At 38.2% G+C, this 23,524-nt stretch overlaps 1 protein-coding gene across 1 annotated transcript in view; it reads left to right on the plus strand.

Annotated features, from left to right (window-relative positions):
• Positions 1-23,524, plus strand: part of NALCN (sodium leak channel, non-selective) — a 283,440-nt gene that overhangs the window by 148,345 nt on the left and 111,571 nt on the right. Inside the window, 1 exon segment of the mRNA XM_057532605.1 lies at positions 14,891-15,028. Coding sequence (XP_057388588.1) covers positions 14,891-15,028 — 138 coding nt within the window.

Here is a 23,524-nt window from a genome sequence, read left to right on the forward strand (position 1 = left end):
TTTATTCTTTATGCCTTTTTGTACTTCCAAATTTTGTACAATGAATGGCTTCTTGGTTTAAAAAAATGGAGATAGGTAAGTAAGTTGGTAGACAGATAGATATAAAAGCTTAATTTATAATTACACATCAGTAAGAAAAATAATTGTCTCATTTTTTAAAATAAGAACATTAGCTGATAAAATTTTAAATGAAGGAAAGTATAAATATAGATATAACAGGGATATGCAAATTGTATAAGACTAATTTCAGTTGTATAATAAGACAAATTTTAGTTTATGACTTATAAAATCAACTTTATTAAATTCAAGTCATTTCAATTAAATATTTATTGGTAAACAACTATCAACTTTATTTTCAAGGCGTTAGAGTACTAAATAAGCACTATCAAGATAGAAGCAAGGTTTTGAAATTTATGTTTGCAATAGAAAAGAGCAGACAATATAATTTGCAGTGAAGCTTCTTATGTGTGAACTTAGATTGAAGAGAAATGAGAAATCAAAGCCCATTAAAAGAGAGCAAAAAATAGGCAAACTATTTCCAAAGTGTGGGGATTTTTAGTATGCAAAAATATAAGCATTTTCTGACTGATGCTGCTTTCTATTTGAAGCCAAATAGGAAAACCTTGTTCTTGGGCATAGTTCTACAAATGGATAGTAAAAAAACACTGGGAACTTCCCTGTGTAGACTCGGTGGTATTTTAGTTACGAAAGTTTTCTGAATAAATCCTCAGTTTTATTTCACAGTAAGACGTACATCTATGTTCTTAGGAGCACTGTCTCTTTTGTATATGTTACTAGATCTCTATTGCACCCAAAGTAAAATATTAACTTTCATCTACAATTTTATAGCACATATTTGCCAGTGAAATGCATCATTTACATTATGAAAATTTAATATGACTGACATTAGCAAAATCGCTAATTAAGAAATAGGGCATAAATACTTCAAGAAACTTGACAGTCTGTTCTATGAGGAAAATTAATTCAGAAGTCTCCTATTTGCATAAATCTCCAGGTCTCATTTTCACAGCTGTTTGTTCTGTCAGCTAGATGGTTGCATTTCAAAATTATTTTAACATAATCGGTGGGAAGTATACCTTTCAACTAAAAATATCATGCTCTGCAAGAAAGATTGTTAGGGGGAAAATATAAGTTCATTCATTTTATCTCGATCTTGTTCCCTTAAGATAAATGTTTCTAATATAGGAACTTTAACGTTTAAGTCTTAAATTATTAAAATATTTTTATTATTAAAAGACAGTTTGTAATTTTAGATTCTCATGAAATTGAAAAGGTTGTGTCTTTTTCATTTGGAAAAATGGTAACAAGTGAAGCTTATTTTAGCAAAGCATAAAAAATACTGGCGATATCTAATTTTTATTAACCAGTTGAGCATAATACAGTTTCAGATATGTACTCAGTACCGTGCTAGACAAAGGAGGTAACAATTTTAAATATGATTTAGACTAGAGCATTGTTTGTTTTAGTAATTTAGATAAGGAAAGGAGATCAGCAATTACTGGATCTTAAGATGTCTTGTTACCTGTAATATCCAAAAGGACAGCAGGAATTTGAAATCAACAGATTCCAGCCTAGTCACCCAGAAACATCGCTTGCTACCTGCAAACCTGGATCAGTCATTTAAGGCTTCTGTATTTCAGTTACCCGTCTGCAAAATGTACAGTAACTAACACAAGATTATTGCTGAACTTACTCTAAATAATGGACAATGAACTGCTTTGGGGGCTGCAAAGCACTGTATAAATGCTAGTCATGGCTCAGTGTCTCTTCTCATGTTCTTAAATCTTACCCTGAAAGAGTCCTAGGAGACTGTACAAATCTATGATTTGGTCTACATGGTCATTTATGGTGTTATATGTAGAAGTTAACCCAAGCACACCATTTGTAAGAAAAGAGATGATCAGATATACCTACATTCACTTTCATAACTAGAAAAAGATTCACTAGTTTTTGCAAATGAGCTTCTGCCATCTTTCCTTTTAGTCTTGAAATTATATTTAAGTGTAGACTCTACTTAAAGTAATTTGCTGCTGGAATAGGCATAACATTTTGATTTCTGCTTTGCTTCTAATTACATTCAAGCTCATTTTGACATTTAAGGCCAATTACATTAGTCTAGATTCAGCAAGACTTTTCCATAGTAGTCTAAAATTTGACCAGTAAACAGGCTTTTCTTCCCCTCTCTCTCTTTTTACTCATTTAAATGGAATGCTTGGCAACAAGCATATTTTAGGAATTATAAAAGCAAAATAAATAATGTGGGTTCATTTTGAAAAAAAAATAAAGGCAAAGAACTGCTCGGTCTTTCTTGCCAACATAAAAGGCAGTCACAGAATTAATTGAAACCACCAGTTTCAACTTTATTTCTTTCTAAATCACAAGGAATAAGGTGCAGTCATTTTACAGAGAAATTAATATTTTAATGTTTCACTTCTGTTAACAACAAGGGTAGTTGATTTCAACAGCTCTCAAATTTAAAGAGTTTGTATATGGAGAGAGATAGCTCCAAAAACTTTGTCATGTAGAAGTCACTAGTAACTAAACTCTTCAGAACTCTCCAGGCCCTACAACAAGTTTCAGTCAGTCTTCCATTGCGTTTTAAGATTCCAGTATATGCGATGGCTTAGAGCACATACAGCTAGTATTTTATTAAGCCCCTACTTTCAGTCCACTTGCTAACACCACAATTTTTACTGTTTATTCAGTAAATTCTCTTATCCTTGACAGCACTCAATAAAAGTCAATTTATAGTATCTATTAGTATCAAAACATTTAGTGTAACCTTATTCTATAGTTTTTATAGTGAAAGTATAGTCGAGGAAAATAGACCAGAAAGTATATTGTATAAAAACAAAGTTTTCCAATTGACTGCCAGTACCAATTGAGAGCATAGGACAGTAGACACCTATAGCTAGAAGATATCTTAGGAATCACTTAGTTCAAAGATGAAATAAAATGATGCCATAAAAAGCACTGTCACACTTTCATGTATCTAAAGGAAATATCTTCTTAAAAATATAATTTATCATATATTATTTTGGGCTTTACAGAAATGGAATCACACTGTATATGATGTAAAAAGTTCAAGTCGTAAGAACTATACAAGAATTCTGAAATTCTAACTAGTGTAATTGAAGTTGTTTTTCCTTGGGGCAGATTTTTAAATCACTATTTAAAATATTATTTGGGAATTCCCTGGTGGTCCAGTGGTTAGGGCTTCACACTTCCACTACAGGGGGCACGGGTTCTATTCCTGGTCAGGGAACTAGATCCCACAAGCCACACAGCACAGCCAAAAAAACCAACAGAAAACCAACTATTACCTGTATAGCCCTTTAATGTTTATAATACAGTATTCACACACGCTTTATTTTGATTCTTAAAACAGTCTTCAGAGAGTGATCATGTGATAGCACATTTGAGGAAGATTGGTGTCAGGCCGGCCGGCCGCGTGCTTTACCCAGAGCCGCTAAGCCAGTCAGCGATTTAACCCCAAACTCAGGCCCTGTGACAGCAGAGCTGAACACTTGGTTCTTTACGTCCCTGCCCTACAACTCACAGAGGGCCAGGGTCTTTATCCTCAGCTCATTCAACCTCTATTTTAAACTGCTCTCCTTCGGCTCTGCCTTCTGGGAGGGGCATCTCTTGAGAGTGAAGGCAGAGATGAGGTGGGTGAGGTTAGATCAGATGAGAAGTTTTGAAAAGCTCATGGCTGAGGGGCTTCCCTGGTGGCGCAGTGGTTGAGAATCTGCCTGCCAATGCAGGGGACACGGGTTCGAGCCCTGGTCTGGGAAGATCCCACATGCCGCGGAGCAACTAGGCCCGTGAGCCACAATTACTGAGCCTGTGCGTCTGGAGCCTGTGCTCCGCAACAAGAGAGGCCGCGATAGTGAGAGGCCCGCGCATCGCGATGAAGAGTAGCCCCGGCTTGCCGCAACTGGAGAAAGCCCTCGCACAGAAACGAAGACCCAACACAGCCATAAATAATTAAATAAATAAATTTAAAAAAAAAAAAAAAAAAAAGCTCATGGCTGAGGCTTGCTGGGCAGTGTTGAGGTCTTGTTGGAGGCCAGGGTGGAACGGAGCCCGTCTCCATATGGAGCCAGTGGAGGGGCTGGAGAGGTGCAGACATGAAGAGTTAGATTCACCTAGGAGTTGGCATGTTTCCTGAGAGTTTCGCAAAAAAGGAAGATGGAGTTTGGAGAACTGAGAGGAGTGTATTTGAATTGATAGGCCATGAAATTCCATCTAAACCAGACAAGGAGAAATTTGAAGTAAAGAAATGGCTATTGCCAATGGCTTTAACATTACAGCACTATGGTTTTACTCCAGATTTCAAATCCACAGTATTTGTATTTATGGACACCTTAGTTTAGCCACGGTAAGTGGTGACTCTTAGAGTTTTTATTTACTGTAGTTTTTTAAATGCATATAGTGTCATTTTTATTGGTTTTTCCCAACCCCTAATTCTCCATAAGGCCTTGATCTTGTTGATCATGATTTTGCCAACCAGTGTACTTTTTAGAAATTTAACTCCAGCATTAGGTAGGTCCAAAATTTGCTGTGTATTGATGTCATTTTAAATATTGTTAGAACTTTGAATAGTTGAATAAGTTTTAAATGAAACTATACAGCGAAATACTAAAGGATTGTGAGATCAGTGGGTTTTTCAGAAGATAAAACTCCTCTACATTTTATTCCTATTTGAATGGGAAAAAAAGAAGTAAGGAGATTGAGTAGGTGAATAATTAAGGCAATTAAAACTGAAGGAGGTGTCACTTTTGTACTCAGTGAATACTGTCAAGGCAAATCTTCTATTTTACGGCTGACTGGTAGTAAGACACAGCAGGGACACCCTCAATAAAAAGGTTGAGCTACTATATAAGTTATCAAATGCATTTCATTTTGAAGGTAAATCTTTTGTAGAGAAAGAGTCCTGGAAACCAGCTAAAGATAGATAAGATAGATGCAAATTATATAGTAAAATGGAAGTTGTATGTCAATGACCTGAGTTGTATTCTTCACCACATTTAAAAATTTTTAATGTCTATATTTTTAAAGTAAATATATGTTTTACATGTGTTTTAATACACAGTAAAAAACATACATTAAGTATAAGGTAATTTTTATGTCCACCAAAAACCCATACATGAATGTTCGTAGGAGCATTCTTTTTTTTTTTTAATTTATTTTTATTTTTGGCTGTGTTGGGTCCTCGTTTCTGTGTGAGGGCTTTCTCTAGTTGCGGCGAGCGGGGGCCAGTCTTCATCGCGGTGCGCGGGCCTCTCACTATCGTGGCCTCTCTTGTTGCAGAGCACAGGCTCCAGACGGGCAGGCTCAGTAGTTGTGGTTCATGGGCCCAGTTGCTCCGCAGCATGTGGGATCTTCCCATACCAGGGCTCGAACCCGTGTCCCCTGCATTGGCAGGCAGATTCCCAACCACTGCGCCACCAGGGAAGCCCCAGGAGCATTCTTTATAATAGCCAAAAAGTGGAAACAACCCAAATATCCATCAACTGATGAGTAGATAAAATGTGGTATATCCATCTAATGAAACATAATTTGGCAATAAAAGGGAACGAAGTGCTGATACAGACTACAGCATGGATGAACCCTGACCTCATATTATATGATTCCATTTATAGAACATGTTCACAGTAGACAGACCCATGGGGACAGAAAGCGTATTATTGGTTGCTGAAGGCTGGAGGACGGAGGGATGAGGAGTGACCACTATGGGTACATAGTTTTGGGGGGATGATGAAAAAGTTCGTAGGTAGTAGTGATGTTGCACAACTGTGAGACAACAAAACCACTAAATTGTCTACTTCAAAAGGTGAATTTTATGGTATATAAACCATATCTCAACAAAGCTGTTACTTTAAAAAGTTCAAAAAAAAGAATATTTACCCCCTTCCCTAGTTCCTCAGTCCTTCCCATGCCAGTCCTCAGAGTTCCAAGTTTATTGTGTAGGCTTCAAGCGTCTTTATGCACACAAAGCATATCTAGATACGTATATTACAAATAGAATCATACTGCATTTTCTGCTCTCTCTCTGTTAACGAAAACCTAGATGTTTACTCACCTACTTTTTTTTTTAAAACATCTTTTTTTTTTTAATTATTAGCACCTTTAATTAATTAATTATTTATTTATTTATTCATGGCTGTGTTGGGTCTTTGCTTCTGTGCAAGGGCTTCCTCCAGTTGCGGCAAGTGGGGGCCACTCTTCATCGCAGTGCGCGGGCCTCTCACTATCGCGGCCTCTCTTGTTGCGGAGCACAGGCTCCAGATGCGCAGGCTCAGTATTTGTGGCTCACGGGCCCAGCCGCTCCGTGGCATGTGGGATCCTCCCAGACCAGGGCTCGAACCCGTGTCCCCTGCATTAGCAGGCAGATTCTCAACCACTGCGCCACCAGGGAAGCCCCCTCACCTACTTCTTAAAATATGTAATTTTCTTAACCTAAATTGATACCCACACATACTAAAAACCAAAATATGCTTTGGGTCATCAAGTTATCAAAGAGCATCCATGATATATATTTTTTAAAGGCTAAGAACTACTTTACAAGGTCTAGACAAGAACTTTCAGCCTGTTATTTCAACATAGGAGAATACCCTTGCTTTGCTTTCACCTAACTCTAAGAAGATCTATCAGAAAGAGATTTGGGGTCCGAAATGGGGCCTTGAGAGAGAGAGAAGGACGTCCTGTCATTGAGGAACCAGCCAACTCTATGGTGTGGGCCCTCAGCGGCCCTGGTGGAAGCGTGGTCCCAGGGATGCTGTTCACCCCACCTGGGATCAGTGTGTAAGGGGTGCTAACTGAACAAAAGAGAAGCTGTAAAAATACGTGTTTATTCCCCTTCCTCCCCGTTTTGATGATCTTATTTTTATTCAAGTCTCCCAATCTCAGTTTATGGCAGGAAAGTACAGCACCAAAATGTAAGGCCACTAAGAGGGAAACTACAATATTAGATGCTTTGGTAGGAATATTAAGGAATATTGGGGATAAATGTGGAACTGAGACCTGAACCAAGGGTGGCTTTAGCAGGGTTTCCTGGCAGATTGGACGTAGGATGTGGGGAAATGAGAAGGACCAGAGAGATGTCTGTGAGGTCATTGGCATGAGTAACTTGAAAAATGGATTTGTCATTTTACAAGACGGGAAGAAGTGTAGGAAGAACAGATTTAGGGAGCAGGGCCTGAAGAGTTTGATTTGGGACATCTGATGTTTGAGATCCCTGTTAGATAGACACCCAAGTGGAGATATGGAGTTGATTCTGGATGTGGGGCTGGATATACAGATGTGGGTGTCATCAGTACATAGACCGTATTTAAAGGCATTATAATGGATGAGATCAACCAGTTAGTGAGTGTTGAGAGACAAGAAAGAGATCTGAGGACCAAGCCCCGAGGCTCTGCAACATTTAGAGATTCGGAAATTGAGGAGAAACCAGCAAAAGATCCTGAGAAGGGCTGGTGGTGAATTGAGTGGCCCTACAGAGAGGTGCTTAGACCCTTCAGTGATCCAAGACCTTGTTCTCTGCTCTTAGATGTGTTTTCTCCTGCATCATCCCTGGAACAGCTCACTTCCTCACACTCTGGTCTTATGGCTTTCACCCTCTACCCTCGTTCACGCCCTTCGCTTTGCTCCCACATACCCAAGGAATACATCACACTACGATTAGAAAGAGGTACTCATCAGGCTAATGATTTTCAAAACCTTCCTTCTCCATTCAGTGAACATCATTGCAGTCTCTTTAGTGCATTTCTTTCCCACTTCTGTTCATTCAGAGATGTTCCTTCCTTGGAATATCAATGTGCTTATAATTACAACTCTGACTTTGTCGTGACCCCTTCTTGCTCCTACCAGACTGCATAGCCAGTCTCCATTTAGTCGTTCACGTCCAGATCCTACTGCTAACAGTGTGATTTTTCACTGTAGCGTCCACTTGAAATCATTAGAGATTTCTTTTTAACATCTTTATTGGAGTATAATAGCTTTACAATGGTGTGTTAGTTTCTGCTATATAACAAAGTGAATCAGCTATACGTATACATACATCCCCATATCTCCTTCCTCTTGCGTCTCCCTCCCACCCTCCCTATCCCACCCCTCTAGGTGGTCACAAAGCACCGAGCTGATCTCCCTGTGCTATGCGGCTGCTTCCCACTAGCTAGCTATTTTACATTTGGTAGTGTATATATGTCCATGCCACTCTCTCACTTCGTCCCAGCTTACCCTTCCCCCTCCCCGTGTCCTCAAGTCATTCTCTACATCTGCTGCGTCTTTATTCCTGTCCTGCCCCTAGGTTCTTCAGAACCTTTCTTTTTTTTTTTTTTAGATTCCATATATGTGTGTTAGCATATGGCATTTGTTTTTCTCTTTCTGACTTCCTTCACTCTGTATGATAGTCCATTAGAGATGTTTTTGATTGCTTTTGTTCTTCCCTGATGGGGCAGAGTTGTTTGCTCCCGATCCCGTCCTCTGCAGCTGGGCTGTTCTCGGGTTAGCTGCTTATCCTTGACTCAGTTAGCTGCCGCCAGGCACCTGCAGTGTGAACAGAGCCTGACCTGCACAGCGGCGTTTAATATGTGATTATGTCATTAGACACAAAAAAGAAAAAGCACTTGTAAATGGAGTCTTTATCCCTATTTATATCTGTAGGATTGGACTTGGGGGGTAAAATAGCAAAAAGCACAGACCTTCTGTCCTGAAAACCTACAGAAACGAATAAAACAATTAATTATCAGCCTGGAAAAAATTATACCAGCAGTAACCACACAAAGAAAAGGCCACAATTTCACACCATTATCTTTGAATAGCAGCTACTAGGAAAGATGGAGGGAGGAAGAGAGAGAGAGAGAATCAGAGAGAGAGGATGAACACTCCAGGCTCGTGCCTGAAGCCTGTTTCCCAGAAGTTGAGAAGAAATTACATTGGAAAAGCAAATCGTAAAATATGTTCTCATCTCCCTCAGTTTGAGAGCCTCAGGCTGTGGGGATGTGCAGAGCCCTGGAAAAGACATCAAGAATCTCCCACAGATGTAGACGTGATTGATGCACCCCGTTTTACCAGAGGCAACATAAACTTCTAGGTTGCACCATTTTTATTTTCCCAGCTGGGAAGAAAGCTTGAGAGTGAAAGCAAAATGATCATAATTTCTGAAAACTAGGAATCTCCCATAATAAACAAAAATTCAGCATAGTGAAAGGATGAAGAGAAAGGAAGAAAACAGAAACCAGGAGGGAACAGGAGCCCCAGGGAGACAGTGATGGGAGAGACCCAGCTGTCCTCTCCTGGTACCCAGAGGACCAAGACCAACAGAATCAACCTGTCTTTGCCCTCACCTGGAGTCAACGGAGTGCTAGTGATGCTGGAAGGAAGCCGGTGAATTAGAGGAAGTGAACACCTGAGACTGATGGGCTGGCAGCAATAAAGATTTCCAGAATCTACCCACAGTGGGGAAATATCTGAAGCCTGATATTTCAAGCATAGCTGCCCATGGCCTCAGCTAATACTTCTCTCCCTGCAAACCCCTCTCCTCATACTGAGACAGCAAAATATAGAGAAGAAAATCTAGCTGACAAATTGAAACAGGACTCTGATAATGGGTATGAGATTCTGGGATCACTTTCTGACACTATATTAGAGGGAATAAAAGATCTAGATGAGAAAGTTAAAAATGAAGGCTTTGCATTTGCAGCAGCATGGATGGACCTAGAGATTATCATACTAAGCAAAGTAAATAAGTGAAAGACAAATACCATATGATATCATTTATATGTGGAATCTAAGGCAGACATAGAGAACAGATGTGTGGACACAGTGGGGGAAGGGGAGGGTGGGATGAACTGGGAGATTAGGTTTGACATAAATACACTACCATGAGTAAAATAGATAGCTAGTGGGAACCTGCTGTGTAGCACAGGGAGCTCAGCCCGGTGGTCTGCGATGGCCTAGTTGGGTGGGATGGTGGCGGAGGGGAGGGAGGTCCAAGAGGGAGGGGATGTGTGTACGCTTATGGCTGATTCACTTCTCTGTGTGGCAGAAACTAACACAACATTGTAAAGCAATTACACTCCAATTAAAGATAAACAAATAAATTAATTAAATAAAATACAACACAAATAAACATATCTATGAAACAAAGACAGACTCACAAATATAGAGAACAAACTTGTGGTTGCCAAGAGGGAGAGGGGTGGGGGAGGGATGGATTGGGAGTTTGGAGTTAGCAGATGTAAACTATCATATATAGAATGGATAATAAACAACAGGGTCCTACTGTATAGCACAGGGAACTATATTCACATGCAGCAGAAATTAAATACAGCATTGTAAATCAACCATACTTCAATAAAATTTTTTTTAAAAAGGCTTTGACAATTGTGGAGTAGGTCTAGAAGGTAATTAGTCCAAATTAAAACAGCAGTAAGAGGACTCCAAGGAAAATGTCTGAGAGTAAGAATCAAATGGTTTCTGGGTAATTGAATGCTCCAAGAAGGACATGTGTAGGAGAGGAAAAGTGGAATTTATTTCAAACAATAAGTAAAATGTTTGATAATCTGGAAGCTATTTAAGGTAGAAGGAGGAAAGCATATATTTCTTTTCCCAAGGAAACATGTCAAAAAACAATCAGAAACTCTCAACCAAAACAAAACTAAACTAAAAATTGTATAAGAACGCTGTGATTCAAATAAAGTAAATTAAACTGGGCCAGATTCTGAGAAATTAGGGGAAAGTAAGAAAACGGTCTCCACTTAACCTTGAACATTTACCTTCTAGTACCAAACATATCATAATATTGAGGCCTGAAGGAGGAAGTATTATCCTAGAACATTACCAGGATAACAGTATTACATAGCAATATTTTCATAGTCAACATATTGACTATCAGTCTATTGATTATCAATGTACTAACAAGCATGGAAGACCCAATCATGACTAAAAAACAAAATGTAAATATTGTTGAACAGAAGTCTCTGTCTAAGGTAGATAAATCAAGAAATACTGAATGGGGATGTGGGTAGCACCACCAGAAGTAAAAACAAAAGTGGTTAAAAGCAGTGGCTTCTGGGAAGTGGGACTGAGATACTGAAGCATATGGCCATTGCTTATTATCTGTTAAGAAAGCCATCATCAGGCTTCTTTACTATGTAACATTTTTAATCATATGGTATCACCTTGATTAAGTTTTTGAAAAGTAATATTAAGAATGAGCTTAACAAGAAATGGACAGAAACTATATAAAATGAAATCTTTGTCCAGAATCTTGAGTAAAGACTTGATAAATGGATAAATGGAAAGATATGCCTTTCTTTGAGACTGGAAGATAATATCAATTTTTCTTAGATTCATGTGATTCCAATGAATAAAACAAGAGGATATTTTGGGGCAATTAACATATAAAAATAAATTTTAAAATTCTGAAAACAAAAGCTTATGAGGAGGGGCTAGTAACTACCACTTATTAAAATGTACAAAGATTAGGCAATTTGGAGATGAAATAAATAGATGGAAAAGAATAGAAAGTTTAGAAATAGAGCTGAAAGTGTATGAGTATTCAATGTATGATGCAAGGGATTTTTCAAATTAGTGAAGAAAAGACAGATTTTTTAAATTATATTGTGCTGAATCAACTGATCACCTATTGAAAAGAAAAATAAGATTGATTTCTGTCTCATTTCTTATACCAAAATAAATTCCAGATTTAAACTGATTTAAACAGTGATTTCTGGTTCAAATGTTAAGCATAATAAAATAAGGAAACGTATAGGTACATTTATATCTAATCTTGCAGTGAGAGAAGTCTTTTTAAGCAAAATATAAACACCTTAAATAAAAGGAATGGCAAATTAAACCACATTGAAATTTAAAATTTAGTTTTGTAAAAAAATACCATTAAAAGATAGGGGAAAATATATGGCAGATATAAGATTAATTTTCTTAATTTATAAAGAGCTGGTTGACATCAATACGGGGAACATAAAGGTCAACAGGATAGGAAATGGCATAACACATGAACAGGGAACTTGGAGAAAAGAAACAACTTCCTCCAGGCCTTTGTTCATGACCCCCTTCTCCACCATTTAAATCCTACTCGTCTTCCTCATGGAAGTCAGTTGCTATCATTTTCTCCAAGCTATTCTTGACTCATCCAAGAGGAATACATCTGTCCTTCCATCTTGCTTCTTATAGCTTTGCCATATTTCTCTTAACGCACCATATTTTTCGTTCTTCCATTTCTTAGAGTTGGCCATGTTCATCTTTTTCTTCCACTCCTATTATAAATTTCTTAAGAAGCCATGTCTTCCTCATCTCAGTCCCCAACACATCAAGTCTTCAGGAACCACTGATAATCCATGTCCAAATAAATAACATAAACAGGCTCCTCAAGGAACACAGATCCTGCAGACAATATAAGTCAGTAAGTGTATTTGATTCACATCTCAAACAGACTGTCACTGGGATTTAAATTCCCAGATAAAATCTCAACAAAACTGATAACGTACCCCTCGTGCAGGACACAACTTATTTTTCAGCCTGTAATAGAAGTATTTCATGGCCCTGCCTTTCACTGGTCTATTGATGTAAGTGACTATAAACACCAATCACGTTGTAACAGAAAGCTTTGCTCTCAAATATAAGTCACAGCATCTCATAGTATGTATGCACTTTCAGGTGGCTGAGCTGGGCAGAAGTGAGACTTGTTTTCTTTTGAAACTCTGAAAAGAGTAGAGGATAACCCGACATTCTTGCTCACATTGCTTGTCTCACAGCAACAGGTTATAAACCCCTAGCTTCATGTTCCCGAGCATTTACTGAATGCATAGTAGCTGAGTATTCGTGAAAGCTAATGCCGTAGATGAAAACACATTAAGTTGGTTTCTGCCCAAGGCAGCGGAAAGGTACACCTGAATTTTTGGCCTCTAGGTACCAAGAATAAATCTGTTGGACTTAATCAGAAGCTTTCCTGTCACTTTTGGGGAAAGAAATCCATGTCCAGAAAAATTCCTTGTATCCTGGTAGGTGTTTTGACTCTTCCCCCTTTTACTGTAGAGTCTCTTGGATGTCCACACACTTTCACGCTGGCGATAGCTCTGTTGAAGAAGATCTGATATTTTTATGTGAATCATCTTTGGAACTTGTGTTGCTTGCATTCAGATATAATAAATATTCAATAGAAAAAAAAACACAGGGAAAAAATAATTGCCCTCAGTGATAGGTTCTGGCATACTTATGAGGTTAAACAATGTGTTGAAAAATTCTCTGAAGCATTTTTAGGATGAGCTAAAGCTAATATTCTCTTTGGCACCCTGTCGAGGAAAGTATTACACTGTCCTTGTTGATGCCGTGTTGAAGTATCAGTAACAACATACTTCATGCTTTCATTAAGGAAACACTTTGTAGGATGATGATATTATAGAAAAATTAACTCAAGGAGAGGTTAAGTGTTTCACACATGGACAAAGGGTAAGAGAAAAAACTTATCTCCTAGTTCAAGATTCATTTAACAATGCATTGTTCCTTTGTTCAAAAAGGCCTATTATGTGCTGAGCATTGAACATCGCACTTGTAAAAAAAAGTTAATTTACTTATCCCTAGTAAAGAAAACTGGTAAGAGAGCTTACTGCACAATGAGGCCTGGGAAGTAGTAGATTCCAGACTTCACTGAACACAGGAAGCAATACTTGGAAAAGTACTTGCTTTGGAATCATAATGCCTGGTGCTACTTCTGTTAGTGCCACAAATTAATAGAGTGACTTTGGGATAATCACCCATCTTTAAGCCTCTTTTTCCTTATCATCAAAAAGAATGAGTCAGGTTAGGTTATCTTTAGCATCCATTTTGCCTCTAAGATACTATCAGTGTAACAGAGCTTTTATCTTGGGCTCAGTCCATCTTTGTATTATCCTGGACCTCATTTCTTGGAATCCCAATACCTGAGAATTCAATTTATGTCTTCCATTATACTAAAGTCTGTAAAGATTTTTTTAGAGTCACTAGATTCCAATTGTCAACTTTCCCCAACATCATCATAGGTTCTCATTAAGAAACATTTATTGACCACTAATGTGTACAAGATACATGAGTCAATGATGGATATATATATTTAATGATAAAAACATGTAGGAATGAAACTAACCAAAGATCTTTGCAGAGAGAGAATGAGTCTTTTAGTTAGGCTGGCTTTTGTTGGAATGCTCTAGTTTTAATTATTTTATTTATTTTATTTTATTGTTGATCTTGGGGTTTCTTCCATGGTCTTGACTGTCTTGAAAATATTTTTTAAAAATCATGAAAATTGTGATCATCTTTATTAAGTTGCTTAGCATGGCCATATCATTTAGAAAAATTTCTTTTTTAAAGAGTCTCATGTTTTTAATATAACTGAAATAATTTGATAGATGGATACTAAAAAAGTAAAATTAATGTTATTATTCTCATTTGCCTTTAGACAATCAAATGTAATTCACTATAAAAATAAGTTGTGCTTAATAGCAAAAAAAAAAAAAAAATACAGTAATCCACTGGAAATGTTAAATAGTTAGCTTGCTAAAAGGGAAAAACAAGAAAGGAAATAAGCAAAGGTTCCTGAATTTTGTTCTGATTTGATCAGCAGTATTTACCACCAACAAAGCTAATTTTAATTCAGGGTAATTATTTTAGTTTTCCACATTGAATAGCTAGATATCAGGCTTTTAGAATCTTTGTTCTTAGACCTTTCCTATCTGTTGAATGAAGGCTGTTTTTTCCCTGCTGAATCCATAATATTGAAATCAAAGTCCTCAACACCATATACTAGTTCTAAGTTGCATGTAAGCCCAAGGCTGGTGTTTAATACTTCCATTCTTTTCCTCTGTAGGCATTTATGTCCATGTTCCAGATCCTTACCCAGGAAGGATGGGTTGACGTCATGGACCAAACGCTAAATGCCGTGGGACACATGTGGGCACCAGTGGTCGCCATCTATTTCATTCTGTATCACCTCTTCGCCACTCTGGTGAGTTTAGCATTTCTTTTCAATTATGTCTTACAATTCATAATGGAATGGACATCAACAGATTTTTGGCCTATTGTCAATTTCAGAATCAGAACCAGAGAACCAAGGTAGAGTAGTCCCGTTGGGTGAGGTCCCTTCCATTCTAAATGTATATGAATCAAAGAGCTACTTGAGGAACTAGATTTCAGATCTAAGTAAGAAGTTGTCTCCATCAAGGTCAAGTGGTTTACATGAGGGAAAACAAGATAAAACAAAATGGAAATCCCACATCCATGTACTGACTTACCCATCTCTAAGCATTCACACCCTCAGCGATCTAAGGATCAAACCAGAACTACGTTATTATTATTTTTTTATCATGTGGAGACACTCTCTTCAGTTTCACTGCATCTTCTTCACAGCTGTAATTAAACTGAAAACAGAAGCTGGAGACCTCAGGGTGCAGTCAGTTAATTAGAAACCAGCTCAGTGTTACTACACTTTGTATGACTAAAAGAAACACATGGGGAAAAATAAAACACATGGCTGCAAATATTGTAAAAAGCGTGATAAAAACTGAATACCAAGATCCAGGAAACATTTTCCTCTGTCACACAGATTTTTCTCTTCGATGTATTTCTATTAAAAAGGTAGGAAAAAGTTATGAAATATGGCCTATGACATACTAAGGGATGTAATTCTTAGGTCTTTCTAATGCCAAATGTACATCTTCATATAATAAATTTGTACATATTTAAGAACCAAATTTAATCTCTGATATTATGCTAAGAGTTCCAAGGTAAGGACCCAGAATGTTACCCTTCATCAGGAACACAGGAAATATAAACAACTGCTAGTCTTTATTGGGTGGCAAAATTCTTTATAATTTTATTCCTAATATCTGGAACAACAAAGTTAGGTCACATTCCCACATTACAGATGATGAAACTGAGGAGTTAATTTGCCCAGTGTCACAGAGAGTGTAAATGTTAGAGCCAGAACATTCCCAAGTCTGCCTGGTCTCAAAGCCCAGGGTCTTGCAACTATTTATTGCTGCTTCCCTAGATTCTGAAGCTTGTCATTGTCACTGAAAATGTCTGCAGCAAATCAAACCTCTGCCCAAGTCACTAAGATAAAACAAATTACATACAACCTCTAAGGTCCCTTCCAAATCTAAATGTCTATGAATCAAATAAGTGCTGGAGAAACTACATGCGTTAAACTAGAGGTCGCATTTGCTATAGGCAGAGACCTTCAAAACGATAACACGTCCATCAAAAGGTGTATGAGAATACATTGTTATGTGGCGGAAGGTCCTGGGCTCAAATAGTGGAATCACGTAGAAATAGTTTTGGCATTTTTACACGGGGTGACTTTAAAAATATTCACGAAAGGAAAGAACACTGAGCAGTGGGAATGGAGGTCTGGCTTCTAAAGACGAATCTGGCGGCACTGGTGTTGGCAGGCACTTGGCCTAAGGCCTTTGCGTCCTCCCTGACAGGATCTCTAATCTGTGTCATTCATTCATTCATTCATTCATTTATTCATGAACTCAACTAATGTTTATTAAGCACCTACTATGTGTTTAAGTTCCTTTAAGACTATGGAATAGCTTGGAGACTATTGATCATGGGTTAAATGCAGGATAGATGGTTGAAATCATCTATGTATGGGAATAATCTGTCTAATTGTTGTTATATTAAAACAATATAATCTTCTGCTCTCCCCACTGCAGATTTTTCACACTTAAAGATTTGATTCTTAAGTCAGAGACTAACACAATATGTAAGCATATTCACTGAGATTCACTTGAGCCTTTAGGAATCTACAGAGCACAGCTTGAAAACCCATATCTAATTACACACCTTCATTCTACTGATTTAAGTGTCTGCCCAAAACACTCATTGTACAGTAATTTTTTTCATTGTGATTTTCAAAAAGTAGTTCTAAAACTGAAAATTGAAATCGTTTGTTCTTTTGATCATAATTTTTTCAAATCTGTAAAGCAATTGAGAATTGAGAAGTCTACATGTCAATGAGGGCAGTCTGGTAAATATAGTGGAGTACAAGACTCCAGACTTGAAGTCCAAAAACCTAGATTCAGGATCTCTCTCTGCTAGTCACTAGATGTGACTTTGGGAGAATCAGACAACTTCTCTGATCTCTGTGTTGCGTTATATCTGAAAGTGAGAATAATAAGGCCCAACACACCTAGTTTCCAAGGTTGCCATGTACATGTGAGGTGAACTTGTATTTCTGAGGATGTTTCAGCCATGGTTTAAGAGGATGATTGTAACTATCACCAACACTGCGTTCCTTCAAGTTTAAATAAGATGGTGTGAGCATTTCAAGCTATATATGAATAAATGCTAAAATGTTCTTGCTATTTCAGATGTTTTTAATTTATAGAAGTAAAGTATTATTGATCAGTTTAAAGTATCATTTATGCCCAAGTCCGTCTCTCTTTTCGTCTTTCCCCACACCCCTTCTCCCAGACAATCCCTATGATGAATTGGATACGAATCTGTCTTCCAGTTTTTAAATCATATTTTACTAAATTTAGCATACTATCAACTCTGAAAAGACTCATATTTTGTGTAACATTAACCAAAAAAACAACAATTAAACTATACGCATAGATTGTAAGGTGCATCCCAATTTCAGATTGTTAAAATGTGAAGATAAATGTGCACCTTAAAATCAATGGATTACAGTAGTTTCCCACACATATATGTATCCATTAAAAATATAGAATGTTTTTAATTTAAGGTTATCATCTACAGACATTTTATACCCTTAGTTTTGTTTTTTTTTAATTTAATTTTATTTTTATTTATTTATGGCTGTGTTGGGTCTTCGTTTCTGTGCAAGGGCTTTCTCCAGTTGCGGCAAGCGGGGGCCACTCTTCATCGCGGTGCGCAGGCCTCTCACTATCGCGGCCTCTCTTGTTGCGGAGCACAGGCTCCAGACGTGCAGGCTCAGTAGTTGTGGCTCACGGGCCTAGCTGCTCCGTGGCATGTGGGATCTTCCCAGACCAGGGCTCGAACCCGTGTCCCCTGCATTGGCAGGCAGATTCTCAACCACTGCGCCACCAGGGAAGCCCCTACCCTTAGTTTTTAAGATCAATATTATTTTTCAGTTTGAGAGTGCTGCTCCAGTGCACTGATGGCCATCCCTGGGGGAGATGGGAGATGCGTGGTGTGCATACTTCTCTTGCTGTTATGACCCTGCTCCATGCTGAGGCCAATTTACCTTTCATCAGGTGTTTCCCTCCTTACAAATCATTAGGAGTAGCAATTTTCAGAATAAATAGTATCAAGCTCTACGTATATTCTCAGTTGAGTTTTTTAAAGATATTTTTTTTTAGGATTTTCTTATTTATTTATTTATTTATTTATTTATTTTTGGCTGTGTTGGGTCTTCGGTTCGTGCGAGGGCTTTCTCCAGTTGCGGCAAGCGGGGGCCACTCTTCATCGCGGTGCGGGGACCGCTCTTCATCGCGGTGCGCGGGCCTTTCTCTATCGCGGCCCCTCCCGTCGCGGGGCACAGGCTCCAGACGCGCAGGCTCAGCAACTGTGGCTCACGGGCCCAGCTGCTCCGTGGCATGTGGGATCTTCCCAGACCAGGGCTCGAACCCGTGTCCCCTGCATTAGCAGGCAGACTCTCAACCACTGCGCCACCAGGGAAGCCCCTCAGTTGAGTTTTTAACCAAGTATTGTTTTTGAAATCTTTTCATCTTAATACACATAAAGCTAATTCAGTCATTAATATATAGAGTCATATAGTAGTCCATTGACTGAATATGCCATATTTGCTTCTCAGTTCCCTTCCTGGTAGATATTTAGGTTGTTTTCCAATGTTTTGCTCTTATACTGTTGCAACTAATATGTTCGCACTTTGTGTCCAGTTGTGTGAGAGTTTCTTTAGGGTACATGCCAGAAAGTATCAGTAGAATCCAGGATCCTGGATGCGCCCAAATGGCTCCATTGCACAGGTCTGCAAACCCACACACCAGACCTGGTCCACGGGCTTTATTTCTACAGCTTGTGAGCTAAGAATGGTTTGTGCATTTTATTTTTTTAAATTTATTTTTATTTATTTTTGGCTGTGTTGGGTCTTCATTGCAGTGGCTTCTCTTGTTGCAGAGCACGGGCTCTAGGCACGGGGGCTTCAGTAACTGCAGAGCACGGGCTCAGTAGTTGTGGCACACGGGCTCAGTAGTGGTGGTTCGGAGGCTCTGGAGCGCAGGCTCAGTAGTTGTGGCTCACGGGCTTAGTTGCTCCATGGCATGTGGGATCTTCCCAGACCAGGGCTCGAACCCGTGTCCCCTGCATTGGCAGGCAGATTCTTAACCACTGCGCCACCAGGGAAGCCCAGTTTGTGCATTTTAAATGGTTGTGTAGGTCCATACACAATATCCTCAGTGTTGCCTCTTGGCCCTCAAAGCCTAACGTATTTGCTATCTGGAACTTTAATTTGCAGACCCCCGTTCTACAGGCAAACTGCACTAATTTACAGTCCCACATGCAGTGGTTGAGAATTCCTGTGTTCTTACGTTCTCATGTATACTGGATATTGTTAGACTTTTAAGATTTTGACAGTCTTGTGAGTTGAATGACGATATCTCTTTGCCTTAACTTGCATTTTGGGGGTTTCCATGGTTATTAAAAAGGGAGCATACCTCTTAGTATGTTTATTGGCTGTCTTCTTTGTGACTCACCCAATCGTGTGCTTTCTCTCTTTTCCTAAAAGCTAGTTTGTCTTTCTTAAATTCGTTGTTGGAGTGCTACATAGATTCTGGATATTATCCATTAACTACTATCTATGTTGCAAATATCCTCTCTCAGGTAATATTTTGTTATTCCAATTTGTCTGTGATGGCCTTTGGCATTATATTTTGATGTGGTCAGAGCTATCAGTTTTTCACTTACGGTCAACATTTAATTTGGACTCGTGTTTAAGAAATTCTTTCCCACCCTGAAGTAACAAAAATATTCTCCCCATCTTCTTATAATTATTTAAATTTTTGCCTTTCATCTTTAGATCTTTAACCCATCTCAACTTACTGTTTATATGTAGTATAAGTTGGATGAAATGCATTACTTAAACAAAACAAATCAATTTTTCTCATCCAGATTTATGTGACATTTTAAAAACTTTGAGATGTGTAGTTGGTTTCATCTACAGCAAAAAGGTCAACTCAGATTTTCTAATTTATAAATAATTTTTTTAAATGAGAAGTAATTAATTCAGTGAAAGAAAACACTATAACTAAATTTTCAAAACGGAAAGTGTTACTTCTGTACTACCCAAAAAGTCTAGGGTCTGAAGTCACTTCCCCAGGTCACTGGAGATTTTGCTTAAACATTATCAACAATTGCTTTATTATCCTGTATGTCCTCAGACGGTCAGTCACTATCATGAGCTCTATCAAGTTAGCCCAATTTGATTGAGCACAGTTTTACTGAATCTCAACTACTCTGTATAAGTACTAACCTATGTATAAGTACTAACCTACATCCTGGCCATAGTGGGAAAGGGCTTAATCTCTGTCCTCTCTGAGCCTAAACTAGTACAGAAGTTGGACTAGTAAACACAAACCAACCACAGATAAAAGCTGTGATTCAAGACCTAATGATACAAGTGATAAGAGGCACGAGGGCATGCTGTTGCTTGCTGTGTGATCGATGCACATGATAAACATTTGCTTCCCAATCATTCCAGGTCAACCTGATCTGAAATTCTTAAAATATTGGCAGTAAAACAGCTGGAGATGGTTTGTGGACCAACATACAAATGTGTGTGGAGGTGATAAGCCTGTGTTAACATATGCATCGCATAACCTTCAAAACTGAACATTTATAAGTTAAAATCTCTATTCCATAAGTCTGTCTTTACGTAGCTTGGATTTAGCTTAAAAAGAGCATTTTTGTTAAATTGTGTGGTTTTTAAATTTTTTTGTAAAATACTACAGAGCATTTTAACCCAAATTGGAAAAAATTTTTAAAAGTCCACATAAATATACAAGCTCTGATTTGATTTTTGTCCACGCTGGCCAGCGGTGCCACACAACCTGGGAGCTCCTGATTTAGTCTTCTCGGGGACAAGCAGGCATGGGCCAAGCAGAAAAAAAAAAAAAAAAAATGTTCGGCTGCAGTTTGTTCTGGAATAAGAAACAGCGGGCCATTCCATCGCCCCCTGGGGCCACCGATTTGTCAGCCCACAAGGAAAATCAGGCTTAAGTGTATAGCAAATGCATATTTATAACCATTATCTACTGTTCCTGTAAAACGTCTCTCTCATTCGCCAGGTATATGTTCTGTATTTCTGTCCTGACTGATTGCAGTTTTGCCAAATGCTTATGAAATCCATCGTTTCCCCACTTTTGCCAATGATTTGGGGATAAGAACGATAAAGACAAGCAGTTGAAAGACTCTTTTTTTTTTTTTTCAGTGTTTTCCCCTTTATTATTGTTTCAAAGGAAAGCCCTGTGATGGGAATACTGAAAGAGAGAAAATGTAATTAAGCATTCATTGTGTATAGTCTTTTTGTTACCTTTGAAGTGCTTACATTAACACAGCAATCTCTTGATTTTGCTTCTGTAGCAGCAGCTTTCAGAAAATAGTTGTATTTTGCTGACAAAAATGGGCATTCCAGAGTGTAAATTAAATAACTTGATTTTATAGAATTCATTTAAAAGTGCATCTGTGGTGAGCGTTTCCCATTTTACATTGCTCTGATTACACTTGACTTTTTGTTGACCTATATGAAAAATGAAATTGTTTCCAACTACAGCCTGCAAGACAGCTTAGGAGAGTGTGATTATAAATGGTAAAAAGGAAAAGAAAACCACAAGATGATGGGGTGTTGACCAGATTCCTGCTGTGCTTCTACTGTATCCTTGAAAATAATGTTAAAAATAGAAATTATTAATAAAGTTCACAGTAGAGAAAGAAATAAGATTAAAGGTGACATTTCAGTTAAAGGGCTATCTTTAAGCTATATGAAAAGGAAAAGAAAATAATAAGAGGAAACTTTGGAAAAGAAATGGAAATGAGAAAGGAAGGATAGATAGGGTGGGTGCAGGACTCTATGCAGAGCTGGAGAGAATGCAAAACAGGATTGGAAGCTACAGAGATAGAAATTCTCAATCAAGGATACCCATTCTAAGACGGTAAAGCCACCCTCTTGAGAAAATACACCCTAACTTTCAGCAGCCTGCATCATGCTAACCTAGCCTCTCCCTTCAGCAGAGAGAATGAGAACCCTCGTGTGTTGCACAGAGAGGTTGTGTCACAACAAAACTGGAGGAAATAATGACACTGGGGAACACACTGCTTCAGTCATTTATTGAATTTCGTTGAAATGCATTATGGTTCAATGGAAGAAAACCAAGTTAATTATCTGCGGTTAAAGGTATCCAACTTAAACATAGCAAATACGTTAGCTCAGGTGAATCTGGCTTTTTCAGGAGTGAGAGGAGGAGTTAGAGGAGAAGAGAGGTCGTGAGGAATCGCAATGGCTGAACGCCTCCTACCACATGCGGTGGGAGCCATATTGAACCTGGAGACATTGGTTTTGAAACCCATTAAGCTGGAAGGTCAGCACCCCACCAAGCCGTAGCTACCCCATTCATAAAAATTCTAGGAAGGAGACTTGCCAGGCTTGCAGAGAGCTGATTTTCCACACCAAATGCGTTGTCAATGCCAAAAATATCTTGAGAATGGGTGTTGTAATCTGAGAAAAATAAAGAATTAGATACCTGGACTATTTTAATAGCTATTCTCGACTTTTTCGTTGAAATCGGTGATTCATAATGTATCAATATTGATCACAAAATAAGGAAGTGGATGTGTTACGTCCATTGTATATTGCATGATAGAGCAAATACGTGTGTTGCGTATTAATATAATGCAGTGTTATAGATCTGTTAAAAGTGGCGAGTAGCCAGTGCATGAAAATATAAATATGAATTTCTTGTCTTAAAGCTTTGCACATGCTAAATACCGCTGTGTTGAGAGTATATGTGTGCTTAATTTAACAAAGCTCAAGAGGAAATGAAAGGATATATCATTAGCCATTTTTCCCCTGAAATTACATCTTTAAGAAAAAATAGTGATTTAGAATTCCATGCCCCATGATAAATTTAAATATTATATAAATTATGAAAGATAAACAATGCACACAACAGGTCTAAATGTAATTTAGAACCAGCAAAGTGTAAAGGTAAAAGGGTTTCATGCAAACGATGAAGCTCTTGTGATTCAATGTGACAAATCCCTGTAAAAATTCTTTTGTTATATCAGTAGCATTTAATATAAAACTGTGACCCTCATTTAATGGCTATGGAAAGCCTTTTGGCACAGTGCAGGATGGTACTGGTAGTAGGCAGACATCGGCTGAAAATAAGACTCAGATGTCAACATAACGGGTTCAGGTTAACGAGCATTACCTCAGCTTTCTATAAAAACAGAACAAACAACAACAGCAACAAAAAGCTACACTGAGAGGAATGAG

Source organism: Balaenoptera acutorostrata, chromosome 18 (genome assembly GCF_949987535.1).
Source record: "Balaenoptera acutorostrata chromosome 18, mBalAcu1.1, whole genome shotgun sequence".
Taxonomy (NCBI): domain Eukaryota; kingdom Metazoa; phylum Chordata; class Mammalia; order Artiodactyla; family Balaenopteridae; genus Balaenoptera; species Balaenoptera acutorostrata.